This window comes from Chanos chanos, chromosome 14 (genome assembly GCF_902362185.1).
Source record: "Chanos chanos chromosome 14, fChaCha1.1, whole genome shotgun sequence".
In the NCBI taxonomy this organism is placed as follows: Eukaryota; Metazoa; Chordata; class Actinopteri; order Gonorynchiformes; family Chanidae; genus Chanos; species Chanos chanos.
Window position 1 is genome coordinate 11,362,901 of NC_044508.1, and position 21,397 is coordinate 11,384,297.

A 21,397-nucleotide genomic window follows, 5' to 3' on the forward strand; every position below is an offset into this window, starting at 1 on the left:
AAGCTCCTGACCTCAACTTAATTCAACCTTGACCGTGTCTTGAACATGAAAAAGGGCTGACATTCTTAAAGAAGCTATTTGGTTCTTGGCTCCTTATGTGGTCAGGAAGACCCAGCGGAGTTCCGGTTCGCTCACCCTGGAAGACGTGGTTCCGTCCAAACTTGGGAATGTCGGGATGATGAGCGATGAAGTCCTCCAGAAAGTTGGTAAGTTGGTAGCCCTGTTTTAAAGTCATGTGGCTGCCCAGCAGGTACTGGTGGACCACGCGCAGGTGAAAGTCGTAGCTGAAGGAGTGCACGTGCATCAGATCCCGAACCTTATCGCACTCTTCCGTGAAGAGCATGGACAACTGAGGGACAAACACACACACACACACACACACACACACACACACACACATATGCACACGCTGAACTCACAAGCAACTGTAGGATGCTGCTGGGATCCCAATCAGGGTGACCTCATAGGTATTTTTCCAGCAGAAAACGACAGGAAAGGGGGAAAAAAGCCAAACTGACTAGCTAGGTCCAATAAAGCCGCCACCAAACCTGTCCCGTGTACAGACAATCTGTCAAGATCTCCCTTCAGACAAATCGGCGCCGGCAAAATTAGCCAAAACTTAAGAAAACTTAAGCATTGGAAATACGATCCAAGCAAGTCAGATTTTAATTTAAAATTGCCAAGTAATATTCTTTCACTGCTAACTGCCCACTCAACTCCAGCATCCCCCCCCACCCCCCCGCGTCCCTCCCCGCCACCAACGCCTTGCCCTCCCACCCATCAAACTCTCCATTGTGAGCCCTTTTTGTAAGCATCCGTGATATCAATCAACTTCATAATTGTATCTTATTTAATTAAATCCAACATCAAAGCCAGGCTTACAAAAGCATTAATGGCAAATGCAAATGACTGCAGAGAAAGGCTGATGCAGAGAGCAATTACTGCACAATAAGAGGAAAGTGTGTGTGTGTGTGTGTGTGTGTATATGAGTGTAAGGGGGAGAACTAAATGCTATTACTGCTACTGCTTTCATCTTGACCATTTCTATGGAACAAATGCAAATAAGTCTTATCAAAACCAAAGGGGGGGGGGGGGGCGGCTTCATATGTTCAACATCACCAGTGAGCCATTACGTTTCTGGGAAAATAAAACAACAGTTTCCTTAGTCTACTACCCCCCCCCCCTTCACTTTCATCACTCTGTAAAAGAAGAGGCGAATGACCACGTTCCAGTTTTTCATACTCACTGCTTTTCAACTGAGACGCACAAATGAAACATCACAGAGTTTCGATGATTTTTCATCCCACCACCCCGAGGATTCTGTGACTAAGCATTTTAATGCAAATCTGAACACACAGACCAATTTGCCATGACCGTGTAAACCCTGTTGGGGTATGAAATTTGTAAAACATTGGACTCCCTCTACAGGTGCTGAGACAAGAAAGAGCCAATTTAGATCCAATCCCTGACCCCAGTGTCCACCTGGTTGCAAAGGTGTTTCAGGAGTAAATTCTCTCTTCTTAATGAACGCAGACTTGGTCAGGCCAACCTTCACAACTTACTTGGTGCTGCGATATATGAACAGATTTTTCTTCTTTTTGTATTTGATTCCCTTCCACCCTGACGGACTGTGGCTGAGACTGAAGCTACGTTTCAGGACATCAAGGTTAATGTGTGGTCATGTTGAAGGGGTGTTAAAAACCAAGTTAAACCCGTTTGAGTATCAAGTTCTCGTTAATTTCTACTGAATACAGGAATTTATCGCGAAAGCTCAGTGAGAGGTCAAAAGTCTGGTGATAAGAGGTGAAAAAGCACTCAGCCATCATCGTGTCCTTAAATATCATTCCGTCGCATGCATGTGAGCATTAGGATTCATACCTCTACATTCAATCGTGTACATGGCGTGAGTCACAAACGGGGACATGTGGCAGGGATCTTAATATATCGACGATGTATGTCGTAAGGTTCCTTTTCAGAGAACGGCAGTCTTTCACACATTAGTCAAGATCAACTTGTTGCTGAAGGTGTGAGATGGTTGTCGTTGAAAGCTGTAAACGATCACTTTAAATTTATTAAAAATAGCACTTTGTGCTTGACAAGCTAAATTCATGTGCGACAGTTGATAGCCCGAGCACGTCACCGAGAATAGCCATTAATTGACAGCGACAATGCGCTGGTTTATTACTCGCCACTGGTACATAGACTGATTTCAAACTAGTACGAGCGAGCGAATGAAACAGGAGCGAAATAAATCAACGAGACTGTAATCAGTGAGAGTATTCATACAAACTGTAAGCATGTTACAACAGGAATTACTTCCCAAATAGTTATTCTAAATGAGCTTACCACCTTTCTCGGCAAACTGTACCAGTTACAGTCAGTGACCAGCAAGTTACAACTCACTTTATAGTTTTTTCAGCATTACTTGAACAATGCAAACCACAGAACAAATAAATAAATAAATAAATCGGGGGAGCTCCTGCCTTCCTATCTTCTCGTAATCCTGCACACGTTAATCACTAATAATACATTTAGAGGCATTTTCATGGAGAGCATCCTGGATTGATTATAACACTTCTTAGACCGCAATCTACCAATCATAAAGCTATACTGGATTTGTGTACACAAAGACGATTAATAAAGATTCTCATGGACAGAGGGGAAAAAAAAAAAAAACAAAATCAAAAGAAAGACGTCTGCAAGGCACCACAGGCGAACAGACATTACAGGAGATTAGGGAGCGGACTGTGAAACATTAAACAAGACAGGTGTCATTGCCTAGCAGAATGGCAGCCTCTCTCTACTGGAGAAATACCCACAAACAAGCTCCCAAGAACACTGCCCTCGGTTCCCCCGCAGAGAAATGTGATCGAGGTAGCTTTAGAAAAAGACAAGGACAGAGCAACAACTGAAAGAGGAACCTTATAGCCTGCTCTTCTTGCATAACACAAAGAGACGAAATCAAACAGGGAAGCTATATTATTCTGCCCCATGACAGGCAGCATAGTAGAAGGTGGGAGGGGCCATGGCTGCAGGCAAAGGGGAGGAGCCAAATATTGGAAGGGGGGTGGGGGGTTGGGTGAAGGAGGAGGAAGGGGAAAGAAACTGAAGCCTGATTAGTGGGAGACGCCCCCGGTCCCGGAAGATGCTTAGACGTACCGCGGTGTCTGAGCCTGAGGCGGTGTCAGGGAACAGCTTGCTACGCGGTTTGGTGAGGAGAGAGGCCTGATGAAGAGAATACATGAGATGGGACTGGACGTACAGAGACACGCACTCACATAACCAAACACACACACACACACGAACACACACACACACACACACACTCGCATCCGTGTGGATGCACATATGCTCAGTCACAAAGACACACACAGTCATACAAGTACACACCGTAGGTATGATGGGAAGTGTGTATGGGCAGACACAGAAACGTGTATGAACAGACACACAAAAAAAGAAGACACACATACACAGATGTAAAAGCTCATAGGTCAATTACACATTTGAGAGAACAAATCCAAAACATGCAAAAACTCAGTATGAGACATATCACAGGTGGGGGGGGGGGGGGGGGGGGGGGGGCGACGTGGGAGATAGAGCTAATAAACAATGAGGAATGTGAAGAAGGAAGAGGATACAGCCAATGAGAGTATTACTGTTATTACACAACACTGCAGCCTACACTGTAATAGGTTCCATAGTTCAGATGAGAGACACAAATTGAAGTGCTGAATCTGTCTTCATTAAAAATCCCCTGGCATTTCACACAAAGAGCAGAGCTCACAAGGTCGGTGTAGAGTCAGGTAGTCCCACTCACGCCCTCTCCATCCTGGCCTTTTTTTTTTAACATTGTCCGTTGTCTTAATGTCAAGAAACTATATCCGTGCTAACTATTTTAATGACATATTTGTTATCCAGAAAGCACCTACATGCTCTAAATGATTAATTTTGAATTAGAATAGCTATCATTTACATTTACTGAGTATATACTTGAAATGAAGGAGCTGTAAAATGATGTATAACCATTATTATTTCTTTGCCAACTGGTTAATTCGCTCCTTTAAACCTTTTGGCAAATCTACTGAAGTCAGCAACATTTCAGGCAACACATCTCAAACGCTACGCAGAAAGATGAAAGCTCCCTCTCTCTCTCTCTCTTTCTCTCTCTCTCTTTCTCTCTCTCTCTTGTCATTCCCTCGTGGGACTAAAACACTGCTGCGCTAATTTTGTGCTTTTCCCAGAGAACTGTTTAGTCACGTGCCAAACAAGTGAACAATAAATAAACAAATAAATTTGGTTGAGAACTCCTGCAGTTTGCAGTGCGTCTCTGTGGGAGTGTACTCTCTTATTGCCTTGAATGCTGGTGGGGGGGGGGGGGTGGGCACAAGCTAGAGACGGCATCAAATATAGACCAGCTGCAGCTCCCTGCATCCTCACACACTGCACATGTCAAATTCAGACAGAGCACTCTCAGAGTAGGCTATCAAACATTACTCTCACTGTCTGTTTACCAACCTAGGCACCAAGTAGTGGGAGAAAACAAAATGAAGACGTGTACATAGTTCAGGAGCTCTCTGAGGGAAACAGGTTCGAGGTTGCAAAGATGCTATGTTTATGGTTGTGTCTGGAGGTGGGCATTAACATAGCGCTGCCGTATTTTGCGTCTTGTTGTAGGGCTTGTAAGTTCGGGCTGTCTCGGGCTCAAGCTGTCATAAAAGATTCTACTGGCCTTTTGTGAATAGTACCGAGGAGAGAGACGTTTCAATATTATTTCTGATCTTAAAACTAACAGCACAGGGATGTGGTAAGATGAATGGAATACATTTTCAAATGTTTAATTGTGTCACTAGAAGGAAAGTGTGCGTGTCTTGCATGAGTTTATGGGGTTTTCCAACTGTTGAAAGAAAAAAAAAAAAAAAAAGAAATCCCTTCTGGTGAGAAACATCTGGAGACTTTCAGCAAACGCTGCAATCATTTACAAATATTTACACTTAATTAGACCCATTACAGCCAACCTGGACTTAATTCATCCACAACAGAAAGAGAGAGAGAGAGAGAGAGAGAGAGAGAGAGATTTTGATAGAGTATAGATTCTCTCACTCATACTCTTTCTTCCACTCTCTCATACAGCACATACAGCTTGGCTCTAGAAAAAGAAACACATAGAGCACACACCCACACACCCACACCCTCACACCCCCACACCCACGGTTACCTGGGAATTAACGGTTTGTCCCATGGGAATCCGTGAACACTCCAGCGCATACTGCTTCACACAGAAGTAACATCCCTGCGTGGAAGACAGAGAGTGAAAGACAGAGAAACACACAGAGTGAGAGAGGGAAACGAGAAGATCAGAGAGGAGGAGAGTTCACTGAGAGACCAGGGATCAAATAACGTATGCGGCTATGAGCTCTGACTGCAGATGCTCCGTGTTTAAGTATTCATCTCCTTTAACAGGGGGGAGGTTGCGAAGCAGTCATAAGTCTGAAAGTCGAAGCATCTTCTTGCTCCGTATCGCCGGGGGAAAGACCCTGAAGAGGAGTTCTCTCGCTGCTGCGGCTATGAGGTATTGCACGAGATGCAATACGGGAAGGTACTGCCCCTGTGGTTCGGGGTCTCACCTGAAATGCCAGTTCCATCAACACTATGCCTCCCGGCAGTGCCCTCTGGAGGTGGTAGGTGGTAGTGTTTGAGGCACTGTTCTGCTGCAGAGGAGAGAGAGTGGAAGTGAAATTAAGGTTGTGGAAGGTGATGTGATGTATGTGTGGATGTGACTGAGTGAAATAAGGTACTCTCTGACCTTGGGACTGTCTTCGCTCTTCTGTTTGTTGTAGGAAAAAGAGGAGAAAGAGGCCCTGCCCTCTGTAGACAGGGAACTTAGCATCGCGGCTCGAGCGCGAGCGATGCTGCAGAAAAAAAAAAAAAAAAGTTATCGTTAACGAGGAAGACTGAAAAAACAAAGACTGAAAATAACAAAACAGAGCAACAGAGAAACTTTGAAGGCAGCTCCGTTGGGCCCCGGGAGTCGTTGACCCTGCGAGGAGCACGGCTCCTTGAAGGAGGTCGTTTTGAATCACACACTCCTCGGGGAGCATCTGCAGAGTGTCCTCCCGGATTACATCATCGGTGCCTCCCTACGTCAGCTCTGAGCTCGGGGCAGATAGGCTTTGCGTAGAAGGAGGATTTGACTTGTTGCACAAGGTAACAGGAGGAGCGCTGCTCTCAGAAAGCTTTGGTGTGAAACAGGGTCATGGGAAAAGAGCTGAGTCATCATGCTATCACTGGGGTCGCACTGGGACTCAATGAGAATGGCTGTTTATGTGGCATTACAGGATGATTTGCAAAAAGAGAAGAAGTCTTAACGTTCTGTGCCTAGAAAGAGGACTAAAGTACTCCCAAACTGCTTTCTAATTTTAATAGCGCTGCTCTACCTGATATTACTCAAGGGCTTAATGAACAGTTGAACAGCTGCAGCAGGCAATGGTGCTGGACTAAAAAAAAAAAAAAATTATATATATGTATACACAAACACACACACACAGAGAAACAGACACACATATACACACACACACACACACACACACATATACGTGTATCACACCTCATGTGATTTTCCTGAATATTCAATAAAAAGACTTGACACATAATTTGCTCTGAATTAAATGTTCTTTTTTTAAGAGACAGCAATGCCTGCCTGGTGGCCTGTTAAGGACACGACTGCTTCTCTGTGTCACGAAAGATTTTCTTCAAATTTCTGCCAAGCAACTGACATTTTTCTCCCTTTTGGTCCTTAAAGCTTTAATAAGTTTAGCACTCGGCAGTCTTGTTGGTCATGCCTTGATTTGTTTTTTTTCATTAAGCCAAAACGTGCTCCACTGAGCCGAGTTCAGAGTTCAGCGCTTGCCAAAAGCAAGAATCTCTTCTCATTCACTATCCCCGCTCCGTTGACACCTAATGTTTTCTTTTAAGAATCAGCACCACCAAACTGCCACAACATAGGGCAAGCACTATTAATAACACCAGCAGAAGATTCATTAAGCATTGACATAAACGCTGTCAACCCTATACCATCACACCAAAGAAAGAAAGAAAGAAAGAAAAAGAGAAAGAGTGCAGGAGCGGCTGTTGTTTGACTGACCTGCGGGCTGGCGATTGGGGTCGGACCTGTACCAGGATGAAGCCCATGCTCTGGAGGTACTGGACGTACTGCTGGAGGAAGGTGTTGGAGATGTCCTGCAGCCAGGGTTCCTCTTTCAGCCGCCCGGGGAGCATGTCGGCCGAGTCGGTGCTGTAGCTGCGGTCACGGCCAGACGCCGTCGAGTCGCTGGAGCGGTGCCGCTTCTGCACAGCCCCGAGAACAGCAAACAAAAACCAGGAATCGGTAAAGGGCAGATGGGGTTTGGATGTTCAGTTCGGAGAAAGTGTTTAAAGACGCCACGGAGTTTTAATCAGTTTGTTTATTCATAGTTACAGAAGCAGACTTCTTCAACAGTTTTTGTGGCTAACTGGTAGAAGGCAGAATATGGTAAGGAATAAAATAATATATATATAAATAAACAATAAGAGTTTAAGATAAACATGAGCATCCTTTTTTATGTTAATTGGGGTTTGAGTTTGTTTTTTTATTTGGATTGGGGTTTTGAAACTGAACAGTGTCATATGAAAGGGCCTCTTAAACCATAAACGAATGAGACGATATTTGAGGGTTCTGAATAAAGCGATTTCAACACTAGCTTGTGATGAAAAGATCTGTCATACCAGTGATTGAACATTCTTTTCACTATCGCTTAAGATTCCTTGGCTATTTTACGACAGAATGGATCTCTTCTTAATTTCAATCTCTCATTACTCTTTGCTCTTTAGGATAATACTGGACATAGTCTGAGAGGGAGAAGACCTTGATTTGAGGCTGGATGATCTGTTCTTCCTGAATCTGCTTTCTGAAGACGGAGTCAAAGAGCAGAGGAGTGGCACAGTAATGGACCAATCGGGAAGAGTGTTTCAGAGTGTCCAGGTCTGTAGCCTACACACACACACACACACACACACACAAAGGCATACAATCAAATCAGCACCAAATACACTCGCTTCATAAACGCTAATTTGTAGAAGTCGTGAAAGAGAACGTGCAAAAGATCTGAAGAGTCATATCAGTGCTTAGTTTTCAGAGTTTGCAAAACGGAGGCAAGAAAAGGCCAGCGTCTGAAATGGTTCAAACACACACCTGACTGAAGTTTGTCATGCAGTAAACCACTTATGCGATTGAATGTCTCTGAGGAATAGGCCATGTCAGTCATTTAAATTATGTATGTTAGTTGAATGCATCAGAAGCTGCATGTGACTGACAGTGTGTAACAGTCTCTCTGCATGCTAATGTAACATCTATGTCATTGTCATCGTTACGTCTGACTCTCCACGTTCAGAGAACGAGACCTTGCTGAACATTTCTCGGCTAATCCATCAGTCGTCATGGTTACTGAGTGTGAATCAAGGGTCATTTGCACAGGGCCTCAGGGCTGAGAGCGTGCAGGGCCCTGAACACGCAGAGGAAGGAAGAGGCCTTTATCTGAACATTAATAGATGCCTTGTGGATGTGCAGTACAGAGAATGATCTCTTTGTCCTCCTCCCCCCCACACACACAGACACACACACAGACACACACACAAACACACACAGACACACACAGGCACACACAGATGTAGAAAGTATAACCATGCACTGCACACACTAATGCTATGTTCCTCGTCTCATTAAACTTCAGAGAGAAACTTGCATGTATGTGAGGGTAACTGAGTGTGTAAGTGTGTGTGAGTGTGTACGAGTGTGTGTGTGTGTGTGTGTGTGTGTGTGTGTGTGTGTGTGTGTGTGTGTGTGTGTGTGTGTGTGTGTGTGTGTGCACGTATGTGTAAAACAGAGAGCTGAGGGCAGTGGTCTGTTATAGGACATGAGGCGTTACAGTAATAATGGAAAAACACGTGTCATAGGTTTGCTGGAATATAGTGATTGTGAGTGTTTTTCTAGCACTGGTGTTTAGATGATGCTCCATTCTCTGGTCCAGGGACCTGGTATTCAGGTATTCCTTAAAAGGTCACATTTCAGAATGAGAAAAAAGTGTAGGAGGAGTTTAAGCATGACTTTTTTTTACTGAATCTGTAACAGGGAAAGATTTACTCGATGAAAAACAAGCATCAGGCATACTGATAGGCACAGCCAATGTAACCCCTTAAAACTATGACAGACAGGCCTGTGTCAGTATACATATGCGTGAATAAAAGTGTGTGTGTGTGTGTGTGTGTGTGTGCCTTCATTTGCGACTGAGAACGAGTACTGAAGGGTCACTTTGCTTGAGAGAGAGCATGTCTGTGTTAATGTATGTTTTTAAACAGCCATACTCACTGAGATGGGCATGTTGGATTGGGCCGACCTCTGCTGCCAGGTCACAAACAAGTTCTCGATCTTCATCTGCTTCTCCATTTCTATCAGTATGAAGACACAATTCGCATTAGCTGAGGTGCTGACATCATGCAGGCTGAAGACAGCATGGTTCGATGGTTCGAGCTGTCTATGCTTACACGCGTGTTTGCGTCCATGGTTTGTGACGTCGATATACGACCGCGTCGGACAGTTTACTGTATGGTCTGTTTGTCCGTGTGTGTGTGTGTGTATAGTTTATGATGGCTCGCATGTTTGCGTGTGTCTTAATTTAGGCCCACCTCTGCGTTCCGCGGCTTTGACGTCCAGTAACTGGGCGCCGTGCCGTGCCACTATGTCTGCGCCGTCCTGGCACGAAAGGGGCCGGGCTACGTTCACGTCCCTCAGAGCCTCGTCAAAGGGCATCAGCTCCCCGGGGAAGGACAGGGGCAGCAGGCTGCGGCCGGAGCCGCCCAGTCGAGCCTGGTCCTTACCTGGCACAGGAGGCACTGGGCTACGCAGCAGAGCCTCCGCCTCTATGGTAGAGTTCAGGAAAGGGTTTGGGTCCTGAGAGACAGAGGAGGAAAGAGAGAAGTGGGAACAAAAGAGGGACAAAGGAGATGGGGGTCAGAGAGAGAGAGAGAGAGAGAGAGAAAGAGAGAGAGAGCGAGAGAGAGTGTGAACGGAGTGCAAAAAGACAAAAAAAAAAAGATCCTTGTATCGACAAGAAGAACAAAAATTGAAAGGCAGAGATGCATAACATAAAGGAAGAGACACGTATGCGTATGTGTACGTGTCATCAGTTCTTATGTGCATAAACACTGGAATATTTACATCAAGTCGTTCCATCGTAACCTTTTATTTCATATCTCTTCAACAGGAACCTTCTGACACACGTGTGCTGTTCTTCAGAAGCTTGGCTATTTCACAGAATTTGCTTTGAACCTTCACATTCTATTTTAAGCCTCTTTCATGGTAATTACATAAGCCCCTCCCCTCCACCCCCCCCCCCAAATGCATTGAGAACAACTTCATCTCATTTAACCCATCAACCATCAGAACAGAACTTTTTTTTTTTTCCTTGATGTCACCTGCTTTTTTTGGAGTTTAACAGATGGACAATGCGGCAAGCGAGGATTTCGCTACTTATGTTCATCCTGTCAGACCCTTCACAGAATGTCTGACTTTATCCCAGAACTTAACATTGCCTTAGGAGACCCTGATTCTCTCAGAGCGCTTCTCTCGGGCAGACTGAAGTTTCAGAGAGAGAATTAGACACGCTTAAGCACATGGAGCGGTGCAAATGCAAGGTCTTATGGATAATAAAATGTCCATGCTAATGCTGCCAAGCCTGGCTGCCCTCTCCTCTCTTTGCTCTCCACTCATGGGAACTTTTTGGGCGAGTTAATGTTCGCTGGACTGGCTTATGGGCTGAAGGGTATGACTTGGGGGGGTGGGGGGTGGGGGGCTGTCTGTTTGGGGTGGTTTGAAGGGAGAGGGGAAAAAAAAAAAAAAACCCAGATGCCCCTTCTATGGTGTGGCAAAGCTGCCCTCGTGCCCAAGGGTGATAAGAGTTGGGCGGGTGACTACAAAGCATGCTGGATCCTAGTGCATAAATTCTGCTTCCTGGCAAGCTCGACAGATGATTGGCGACGCGGGGCAAATTTTCTGCCACTCTGCATCTGCCTTCTGTTGCTGTTCATTAGTGGAAGAGCGACTAGAACGAGTGGAAGTATCGAAAAGGAAGAACACAAAGTTCTGTCTTTCTTTTTTTTTTTTCCCCTCTTTGTCTTGAAGGTGATTTTAAAGTACTCTCTGATGTACTTAAGGGACATCAGAGTAAAGGGACGTACATTAAATCACCTAACTGTGAATATAAGCCTGTATTTAACTATCCATTCATCTGAGTGATGATCAATATGTCCACAACTCCTTCACTCCACTGAACGTTCAATTTACTGAAACTGTGCCGAATTCAGAGAAGACGTTTGGCTGCATTCTACTGAACCTCCCATTTCATTTGTCTATACTTATAACCACTATATTACAAGTTTGACGAGCAAAATGGAGCATCTTTTGTGAAGTATACCCCCATGTCTATAGTACAGAGTCAAAGAAACAAGAGAGAGAAAGAGGAAAACAGGGCTTTACTGAGAGGGTATAAAAAAAAAAAAAAAGAAAAGAAGAGGCGATCAAAGGATGAGTGATTGATGGGGCCTCTGTGCAGATGGATCTTTTCATGGAGAAGGAGGAGAGGGATGGAGCTGATCCGAGTGAAGGAGTAAACTGGGTCACTGTACAGTATCAGAGAACGGGGGGGGGGGGGTGTCTGTCGGGTGCCATAAACTGTCTTTGTTGTTTGGCATCTCACAAAACACCTCTATATGTCTGTTGTCATCAGGTCTGCATCTACAAAATGACAACAATCCTTTTTATCTCAAGTCGGTTACTCCGCGTGGACGGTCTCTTGAGACACGCGTACATGATCAAACAGGAGAAACGGAATCAGAAGGATGAGGAGTGTGACATAAGCATTAGCACCTTGTTAACATGATGTTAACTCAGCAAAAAAAAAGAGAAAAACCCTGCGGGTGGCTCCTAAGTATTACTGTATTCGTTTGCTGGTTTCCTCAATGGACCACAATGAAGAACGCAAATCAAAACAAAGCCAGGTGTTTCTAATGTTATGCCTGGCGTTTGAAATCATTACAAACACGGTGAAAAAGAGGCAGACTGGCAAGAGGCTATTTTTGTCCAAGCAAGTCAGCATTAGTACAGTTCAATACGCTACTGAGCTCGTTAATAAGTTCAATATTGTATTTTAAAGATAAATGATAAACACTGACCCAGCTATTCTGGAGGCTTGATAAGCCTCAGCAGAACTGTACACAAATGCTGCGTTTAGGGACTGGCTTTTACCTTAGCACTGTCACTCACACCTTTCAGGTTGAGAACAGGAGCAACTATGCAGTTGTTCTGGTGAGTGTGTTCGAGCCCGTATCCATAATTCAGAGGCGGATACCTGCTAGCACACTGGAGTTATTAACGCTTTCCCCTGGGGCGCTGACAGCTGTCCATCACTGTGACTCTATCATGTCACTTTGCCCCAGGTGCTGACAGACTTTGAAGTGCAGATCACACACATGCACACGCATGCACACACGCACAAGCACGCGCGCGCGCGCGCACACACACACACCAGGGGTATTCTAACAACCCTCTCTGATTAACCGACATTTCCCTAAATTCAGACCACCCAGCCTCCAACATTCTGCATTACTAATGCAGCGCACACACATACCATCTGCCAGGAGTTTGTGTGAACGTCGCAGCGTGTGTGAGGGTCTACAGTGTATGCACATGTTTGTCTATTCACGCATCTGTGTGTGTGTGTGTGTGTGTGTGCGAGACAGAGAGAGAGAGAGAGAGTGAGAGAGAGTGAGAGAGAGAAATAAAGGTGTCTGCAGGTTGATGACAGTGTGTGTATTTGTACTGTTGGCCATGCTGATGTGTTTGTGATACTTGTGTGCTGATGTGTTATATTAGCAGTGCTCCTTGGCCGTGTGTGTGTGGGTGTGAAAGTGTTTGTGTGTATGTGCGGGTATGTGTCTGTGTGTGTGTGTGTGTACGCGCTGGCTGACCTGTTTCAGGTCATCCTGAGCAGGCGTGTCAGAGAAACAGTAGTGATGAAAAAGGCCCATTTTCTGACTCAGGAGGCAGTTAACCACATGGGCGCGAGCGTTCTGCCACTGGATCAGCCTGACCAGTCCGCGATTCAGAGACGCACCCAGATCCACCGACCAGTTATAGGTGTAGAGTGTCACCTACAAGCAGAAAGAAAGAGAGGACAATGTGAAACTGAAGATGAGCGTAAAGCTAGTACCCTCCGCTTTCAACACCACATCCAACCCAACATTCTGACCCAAATGACATCTTTCTTATCTCTTCTCCAGGTCTCCCTCTGTCAGTCAATTCATCATCTTACTATATTTATTATCATACTATTTTACTGACCTACCAATAACAATGCAGGTCTGTTGGTCTCACTCCAACATACATAGTCCTTTAAACTCTATACTCACCTTCTTATCTATGATGTGAATATGCAGGAACCTCTGTCGAGGAGCCACGCCCCTCCAGGCCTGTCCTGGGCTCAGCCAATCGCTGTGCTCCAATGCCTCAAAGCGCTGCAGGCCCTTATGAGCTTCAGGAAAAGTCAGGGAAAGAGAGAGAACAGTTAGGGAGGAAAAAATAGACAGAGAGAGACAGAGAGACAGACGTACAGGGAGAGAGAGAGAGAGAGAGAGACCGTGAGGATTTTTTTTTTTTCTTTTAAATCCTGGATCCTTCCCATCAGAAATGTAATATAAAAGTATTTGATTAAATCAAGATCACCCTATGGTGGATTTGAAGAGTATATCTATTAAGATTAAATCATAAATGGAGCTCATTACGCGTGCACAAAGACAGAGCACAGTGGGGTTCCAGTGGGGCCCGGGGCAAGCTGAACGGAGTTATTTAAAGATGAGCACATCAGCAATCTAAAGCGTATCAAGACGAAGGCACTGAGGGCGACCTTTCATTGTCACAAATCTATTGGCAGGGCACCAGTTTAGGAGCAGAGATGGAGCGATTTAATCATTTTGGCTGAATTTGGATTTAAAAAAAAAAAGAAAAAGTAAATGCTAGCTCTGTCCCAAATCCACAGGTTTTGGTGAAAAAACAAAGTGTCATCAACAGTGAAAATGTCTGGACACAATCGCTTGCTTATCTTGTTGCTGGAGTCCTGACATAAACTCCATACTGAACTAACAGGAAATCACAATAAAACAGAGGATAGTATGAGGTATGATATCAATAGTAAAAATGTTACTTTAAAAAAAATCTCTATATATATATCTTTTAGTGTTTGGAACAATTAACATAAAATAATGAATGAAAGCAAAATAATTGAGCACAAGGAGGAAAAAAGAAACCCACAGAAAATGAATGGAGGAAAAAAAAAAAGGTCAGGATCAATGTGTCGCTCGGTCTCCAGCGTAACCTGGCTGGGGCTAGCAGTGACGCGAGGATGGGCAGACTTACGTGTGAACCTATTAAGCACAGGGTTGAGTTCCTCATCTGAACTGTCTTCTGTAGGCAAACAGAAATGAGCACACACAGCATGGCAGCAAGAGACAGTCAAACACACTACACACATACATACACACACACACACACACATATCAGTAATGCTACAGACACGCAGAGACAGGTTGATAGAGACTAGCAAAAGGAAAAAAAAAATAAAAGTCACATCTGTTAGCAGAGATAAGTAGAACCAAAAATGAAAAAAAACAAACAAAAAACAAACAGAACAAAGCTAAATGAAAAGGAATTACAGTCCAGTGTAGTGCTGTTATGAATGTTCTGGAAGCTACAGTCAGCACAGATGTTAGACACATGGTAGGTAGCAATATGCAGATTAACGATAAGGGAGTGTAATAGCTAACAGAAATTTTAATAGCAAGAAGATGTGTGTGTATGACTTGGATTCGTTAATAGTCACTATTACTGATTTCACGATTAAATCTGAAGGCACGGTGCTGTTCTGGCCAGAAAGTCTGGACAAAAATTGTCCATGACAATTTGAACTGCTGACCTGAACTAGTCAAATGATTCTGGTTTAAATGGCTAAATTTCATTCAAATCAGAGTCATCTAACAGATTCAGACTTTTCTTCAGAATTTAAATATTAGACAACAGGTAATAATATTTCAAATATGATGAATCTCATACCTATGTACTGATATTTTGTCTCAACAATGCAATATATCTCCAGCGAGAGTCACCATCATGTCTTGGGTTTTGGTACATTGTTTTGTGATTTCAAATATCGATATTCCACTTGGCTTCACTTGTTTCATAAATTTATTGCTATACATGGTCAAGCAGACATGACAATTAAAACAAAATATAAGAAAAATAAGGATGGGGAAAAGGGTCAACTAACCATGAAAGGTACCTTGTTCCATGCTGCAATGCCATTGGTGGAAATTGCGGCCAATGAGAACAAAGTTTCTGATGGTGCCAGGTGGTTGGCTGGTGTGGTGAATCACAGACAAGGGCACAAACATGTCTCCCTGAGCACAGCTAGGTAACAGAGAGAATAAATCAATCCAAATTGCATTCGGGTTCACACAAAGCACCGAGCCACATTTAAAATGTACACAAATTTGACATTTATTTTCAAAGATTATCATGTGGACTAACTCGGGGAGCGTAATCTTTCCTCACAAAACTGCAGTGCTTAAACACATTTGAAGAATGTTTGTCATTCTTGATATTCTGTCAGGCTTATAAAACGTTTCATAAAAAAGGTCAATATTTAACAAAAGACAACTAGGAAAACTGAGACTCACCTAGTTCTCTCAAACACTTTGACGGTGGTGTCACTGGCCAGCGAGCTGACCAGATTGACAATCTCAGTGAGGATGGAGGGCAACAGAAAGTGGGAGGCTATTTCCACTGTGCACTGTTGGATAGATGGACAACCTGAACGCGTCCAAGCAAAAAACAAACAGGAAGGGACACGCATTGAAAGACAAGAAACTTCACGCGTAGGTGAGAACAAACGGTAGTCAACCGTTACTGATCTCAGATCAGAGAGTAATACACTGAAACACTGACTCACCAAGCTTTGCCATAAATGCCACCCAGGCCTGGCAGGTGGACTGGTAGATGGGGTGCAAGGTACCGATATCCCCCTCCTCTAACTGGGCAACATGCCTCCTGTTTTGGGTCACAAAGACACCTCCAACTACATCTCACATTCTGCTCTCAAATCTCTCAACTAACTCCTAAGACTGTCAATTCCACTATTGTGACAGTTTGTCGGATCTTGATAATGACATTAAATTCATGAATCAACAACAGTGATAACTATCAATAACAGTTTAACGGGGCTGCTGAATTGCAGTTTGTGGTGAGTGTTATTGTTGGATTCTGACCTCTGTGCCTGCTCAAGCTCTACAGCCATGGCTCTCTCATGACTCCACTGCTGCTTCACGCTCTCCGTCTTATGCCTCCGCCGGCCGACGCGACTGTCCTCCCCTCGCTCCTGCACGATGTCGTCCGTCGTTTTTGGGCTTCCCAGTTCGGAGGAATCCGGTTTGCTCTGCGGAGGAAAACGACAGGAAGAAACGTGACGGGCGCCTGAGGGAAATTTCAATGACGAATCTGAGATCTGATCATTTATTCCTGCTATGGCTTCACTAACCCCAGAAGTGCCGGGTCATATTGACCGTCTAATATAACTTGTCTAATAAAGTCAGACAAAAAAAAAGGAGTGTTGGCAGCCTTAATTAATGAGAACAATTTCCTACTAATAAAGCCTCTACGCGTGGTGAGTGAGAGTGTGCTGACGACTTACCAGAATCTCCCAGAAGCTGCGTCTCGTAGACTTGCCAGTCGGAGTGGTGGATTCAGGGGTGCCGCCTCCTGTCGTGGGGGTGGTGCTGAGTGCTGGGATGAGGGTTATAGGAGAGGGGCTGCTCCTCGTCCCATGTGTGGCACTAAACTGACGTGGGCTGTCTTTCACATCCTTATTCTCAGGTGCAGGTAGACTCAACCCCACTTCAGAGCCAATAAAAAAAACAAAAAAAAAACAAAAAAACAATGGCAGATTAACCTGCAATTATCCTAGTTTGGTTTTCTTTTTCAACCCCAGCAATGTAGCTTTAGACAATTCTGCAGAGAGCAGCAAACGGTTAAACTGTAGGCCCTTACCACTACTGTCTTCTCGTGGTCTGGCAGTGGGTAGGCAAAATGTCTCGAGACAAAGAGGATTGGGCAGGACCCTCATCTCCATTATGACATCACAGAGCGCATGGCGAAGGGCTCCTCGTAATTTGTCCGTCAGTTGGAGTGGACTTACGTTACCCTGTTCCCAGATGTCGAAACGGACGTAAACCTGCAAACCTAAAAAAAAAAAAAAAAAAAAAAAAATTCAATCAATTCTCTGAGCATGTGCAGAATCCATCTGGCCCCTCATTAAAAAAAAGGGCTTTTTCTGAGAGTCTGAGAGCTGAATGGTTTACGAGCTCAGAGAGGGCAGTAATTACATTTCACAAGCTGATAATGCCCCTAATGAGGCTACCTGAGAATTAAGGCTATTTTAAGGACCGTGCCTCCTTATAACTGGAGTTCTATTTGCTAATGAGCAATTAAAAATTCAACTTTGAATGATAATGATTCTCTTCAAAAGTCTGATTACTAGAAGATGAATATAGGAGGCGATTAAATTTCCAGTTTTCCCCCCACTAAAGACTGGAGTTTCTTCAACTTCTAATTAATTCCGTAAATACATCCAATATGGAAGTAGTGAATTCAATGTCATGTCGCATTTCAAACCTTATTCAACTAAGGAACAGGAAAAACAAACTCATTTAGAAACAAATGATTCGTGGTGTTGTTCTCTGACTGAAGTAAAGTATCGGTACATAGGTTTGAACATGTGTCAGCTAACCAGTATAAATGCCATCAAACTGAATCATTATTACATCTGAATTATCTTACTGAGAAAATCAGTAGACAACTGCCACAACTCAAGCAGAATCTTGTAGATAAATCTTGTAAGCACGCATTTCTCAAATACAGACAATGAAACACACCCCCATACAACTAACCGCAGATATTAATAAAGTGCTGGCAGCATTTTCATTTATCAAGTTAAAGTATCTGTTGCCAATGGCTCTTTTCTGTTCTCTTTTCCCTTCCTGGTTGTTTTACCTTTCAGAAAGCACAAGGCCATGGACACAGGATGTGCAGACGTGACATTGAAAAAGTTTTATCAAACACTCTCACATAGACTTTGATATGCTAGTTCCACTTGGCCCTCTGAGAGAGAGGGGTTACATTTAGACAAAAATAGCCACTGTTTCTGTCCAAAAGCCTCTACCTGTGCTCTGAGAGGGAGTGTCCAACTTGACAACCGTGGTCAGGGCATCAAACTGCTCAGACTGGAGGGAAATAGCTGGGACACCTGCCCTCAGCGGTGCAGCGCTATCCTGCAGTGGCACCTGTAGGGGGCAGCCTTGAGCATCCACAAACGACAGGGCAATGCAGGCAATGCCTAATGAACACATATGAGAGAAAAGGAAGAAACATCAAAGTTCAGTGAGCGATAAATCTATACGTATACTATGTACAACAGTGTGCTTACTGCTACGCTTAAGGAAAGAACTGAACCAAACTGCACTGTTCGCTGAAGTTAGCCTTATAAAGTTTAAGTAAGGTTGTGTAATTTAACAGATGCTGTTCAGACAAGAGTGCCCTTTTCAAAACAGGAGCTATATGCCGTTACATCTGAAATTTATATTAGACATAGTAACGCTGTCAGCACCATGCACGAGGCCTTGAAAAGGCCCGTGGTAAAAAAAAAAAAAAAAAATGGCAGATTCCTTTTATTATTTTCCGAAAGATTGATGGACGTCTCATCTCGACAACTCACTCCATAAAAAAGGCAGCACACAAACACTCCTCTGCAGAAAAGACACTTGCATTACCCAGAATTACTGGCTAGTGACAGTGCCTATGTATGGATTTATCTAGCTGCTGGAATTAGCACGCATCATTAGCACTCAGAAGCATGCTTGCTGCGTGATGGATGTTCAGGTTCAGCCAGCAGACAGACTGCAAAGACAGCGGCACAAAAACACAACCACATGGTATAAATCAGAACAGAAATCTCCCCGGCAGCTCGTCAGAGTCACGCTACAGCGAACGCCGCCTACCGAGCCAACGGCGCGTCTAGAAGTCATTCTCAAACCACTGAACCCATACGTGAAGTTTTTCATTTCTCTGTGTGTTTGTGTGGGTGAGGCTCTGTGTGTACGTGTGTGTGTGTGTGTGTGTGTGTGTGTGTGTGTGTGTGTGTGTGTGTGTGCGTGCGCGTGTGTGTGCGTGAGCCAGAGAAAATTACAATTATTCTCACGATGGAAAAGCCAGCTGGAGTCCAAGCATTTGCCCTTTGTTAAGTTAGAACTCAATTTTGCTTGAACGCTAGCGTGGTTTTGATGAGGTTTGACCAAGCGCTCCGCGACTTGCGCGACCCCTTGTGCTATGGGGTGTGTTCAAACATGTTAACAGTCCTGCACTGAACACCGTTCTCTTTTTCCTCGCTAGCATGCTCTGACAAAGTGACCGTGACAACTGACCATGGCAGTCAAAGAATGAAGTTTGTAATGGCAGCACAAAGAGAGCAAGACCGAGACCGAGAGAGAGAGAGAGAGAATGACAGAGTGAGAGAGAGAGAGATAGAGAGAGAGAGAATGACAGAGTGAGAGAGAGAGAGATAGAGAGAGAGAGAGAGAGAGAGAGAGAGAGAGAGAAAGAGAGAGAGAGAGAATGACAGAGTGAGCGTGAAAGAATTTTAAGTTTACAGGGCTTAAGAGAAGAGCAGAAACAGCGGACAGTTGGCACCACACCACTCTACAGAAGTTAAATTACTAACTAACCCACTAACCACGCTTGACTGCATGTGACATTTGATGAGACTTTGACAATTAGGAAAGATGTTTTCCTCTTCAATGTATACAATGTGTGCACACTTGGCCAGGGCACAAATGAAGAAACAAAACAATAAACAGTGACGCATTAAAGAGAATTACTTGTTCACACCTGGTATGTTAGCTTCCGTGTGATTTTCTTCATAAATTTCAGGAATAGATATCATCTGTAAAATGAGCTATATTACCACTGCTAAACTCACCTTGTTCAAAAAAGCTCAAAGCAAGTTCACACCAACTACAGAACACAAAAATCCAATAAAACAAAACCAAAGTAATACACACACCAATCTGCATGCATCTGACAAGCCTGTCTCATGCAGGGGTTAAATGGGGTCTCGGTGTGGACAAACTGCGACGTCCGTGTTACCAAACGAAAATGAAGCACAGCAAACGGAGCTGATAGCAGAACCACACACATACAGCAGAGAGGGGGGAGGGGCCTATGGTGCTGAAGGAAGAGGAACACAACGGGGAAAGTGGGGGGGGGGGGTGGGGGGTAAAGGGTGAGTGGGGGGGTTAACGGGATGGTGAAGATGCCGTATACCTTGGAACTGGGAGGGTGGGAAGAGGTTCTGAACGAGCTCCGACATGGTACCTGAGTCACAACAAAGACACCCACAATACAGAATGGGTGAACAGAGGGACCAGAGAGAGAGAAAGAGAAAGAGAGAGAGAGAGGGAGAGAGAGAGTGAGGGATAAAGGAGAGAGACTAGAGAGCGAGTGGAAAAACATGGGATCAGCAGTGGAGAGCGGCTTACCCAAATATGGGCAAAGAAACAGGAGGATGGAGAAGTATAAAAGAAAGGGTGAGATGGCAAGAAAGAAGGTGACGAGTCTTCTTTCTTTTTTTTTGTTGTTGGAGGGATGTAAATAGGTTTAGGTATTCAGCCTCGGTACTAACAGTCAATGGAATGAGCTGTTTTCAGAGGGATATGTAATGAGAAGGTGGGCAACGTGTAAATCCACTCGTCTTAGCATCTTTACATTGTCATCCATTAAAAAGGCCTCCTTTTACACGAGGAGTTTACGACACACACAGACAGCGCTCCTTAACCTTGTCAAAATAACACGCTAATAAAGTGACAATGTCAGATCACCTGTTCGGATTGAATGTTCAGCAAAGTAAAGCTTTACATGCACTAGTCATTAAGTGGTGGCATCAAGTAGCCGCACCTCAAATTTATTCTATCATCTTAGACAAAAACACCCAATGCAGCATAAAGAGTTACTCAAACTGCCGCATTTTTCTAAAAATCATTCGCTATGACAGGAAAAGGTAATATACCCATTAGCAAAAGAAACAACTGCAGCATTCATATCCAGTTCATATCTTTTTTGTGCGTTGCTGTCTTGTATGTGTTATAGCGGTTGTTTTTCGCTGTTTGTGAAGGATAATGCCTTTGCTTTAATGAAAACAGTGTCTTGCTCTTC

At 44.1% G+C, this 21,397-nt stretch overlaps 1 protein-coding gene across 1 annotated transcript in view; it reads right to left on the reverse strand.

Annotated features, from left to right (window-relative positions):
- szt2 (SZT2 subunit of KICSTOR complex) overlaps positions 1-21,397 on the reverse strand; it is a 60,006-nt gene that overhangs the window by 5,714 nt on the left and 32,895 nt on the right. Inside the window, 21 exon segments of the mRNA XM_030791066.1 lie at positions 136-349; positions 3,160-3,225; positions 5,216-5,290; positions 5,625-5,708; positions 5,804-5,909; positions 7,142-7,344; positions 7,901-8,026; positions 9,401-9,480; positions 9,718-9,982; positions 12,438-12,440; positions 13,057-13,239; positions 13,498-13,619; positions 14,501-14,548; positions 15,420-15,547; positions 15,817-15,949; positions 16,089-16,186; positions 16,405-16,571; positions 16,827-17,029; positions 17,186-17,374; positions 18,354-18,527; positions 20,510-20,560. Coding sequence (XP_030646926.1) covers positions 136-349; positions 3,160-3,225; positions 5,216-5,290; positions 5,625-5,708; positions 5,804-5,909; positions 7,142-7,344; positions 7,901-8,026; positions 9,401-9,480; positions 9,718-9,982; positions 12,438-12,440; positions 13,057-13,239; positions 13,498-13,619; positions 14,501-14,548; positions 15,420-15,547; positions 15,817-15,949; positions 16,089-16,186; positions 16,405-16,571; positions 16,827-17,029; positions 17,186-17,374; positions 18,354-18,527; positions 20,510-20,560 — 2,718 coding nt within the window.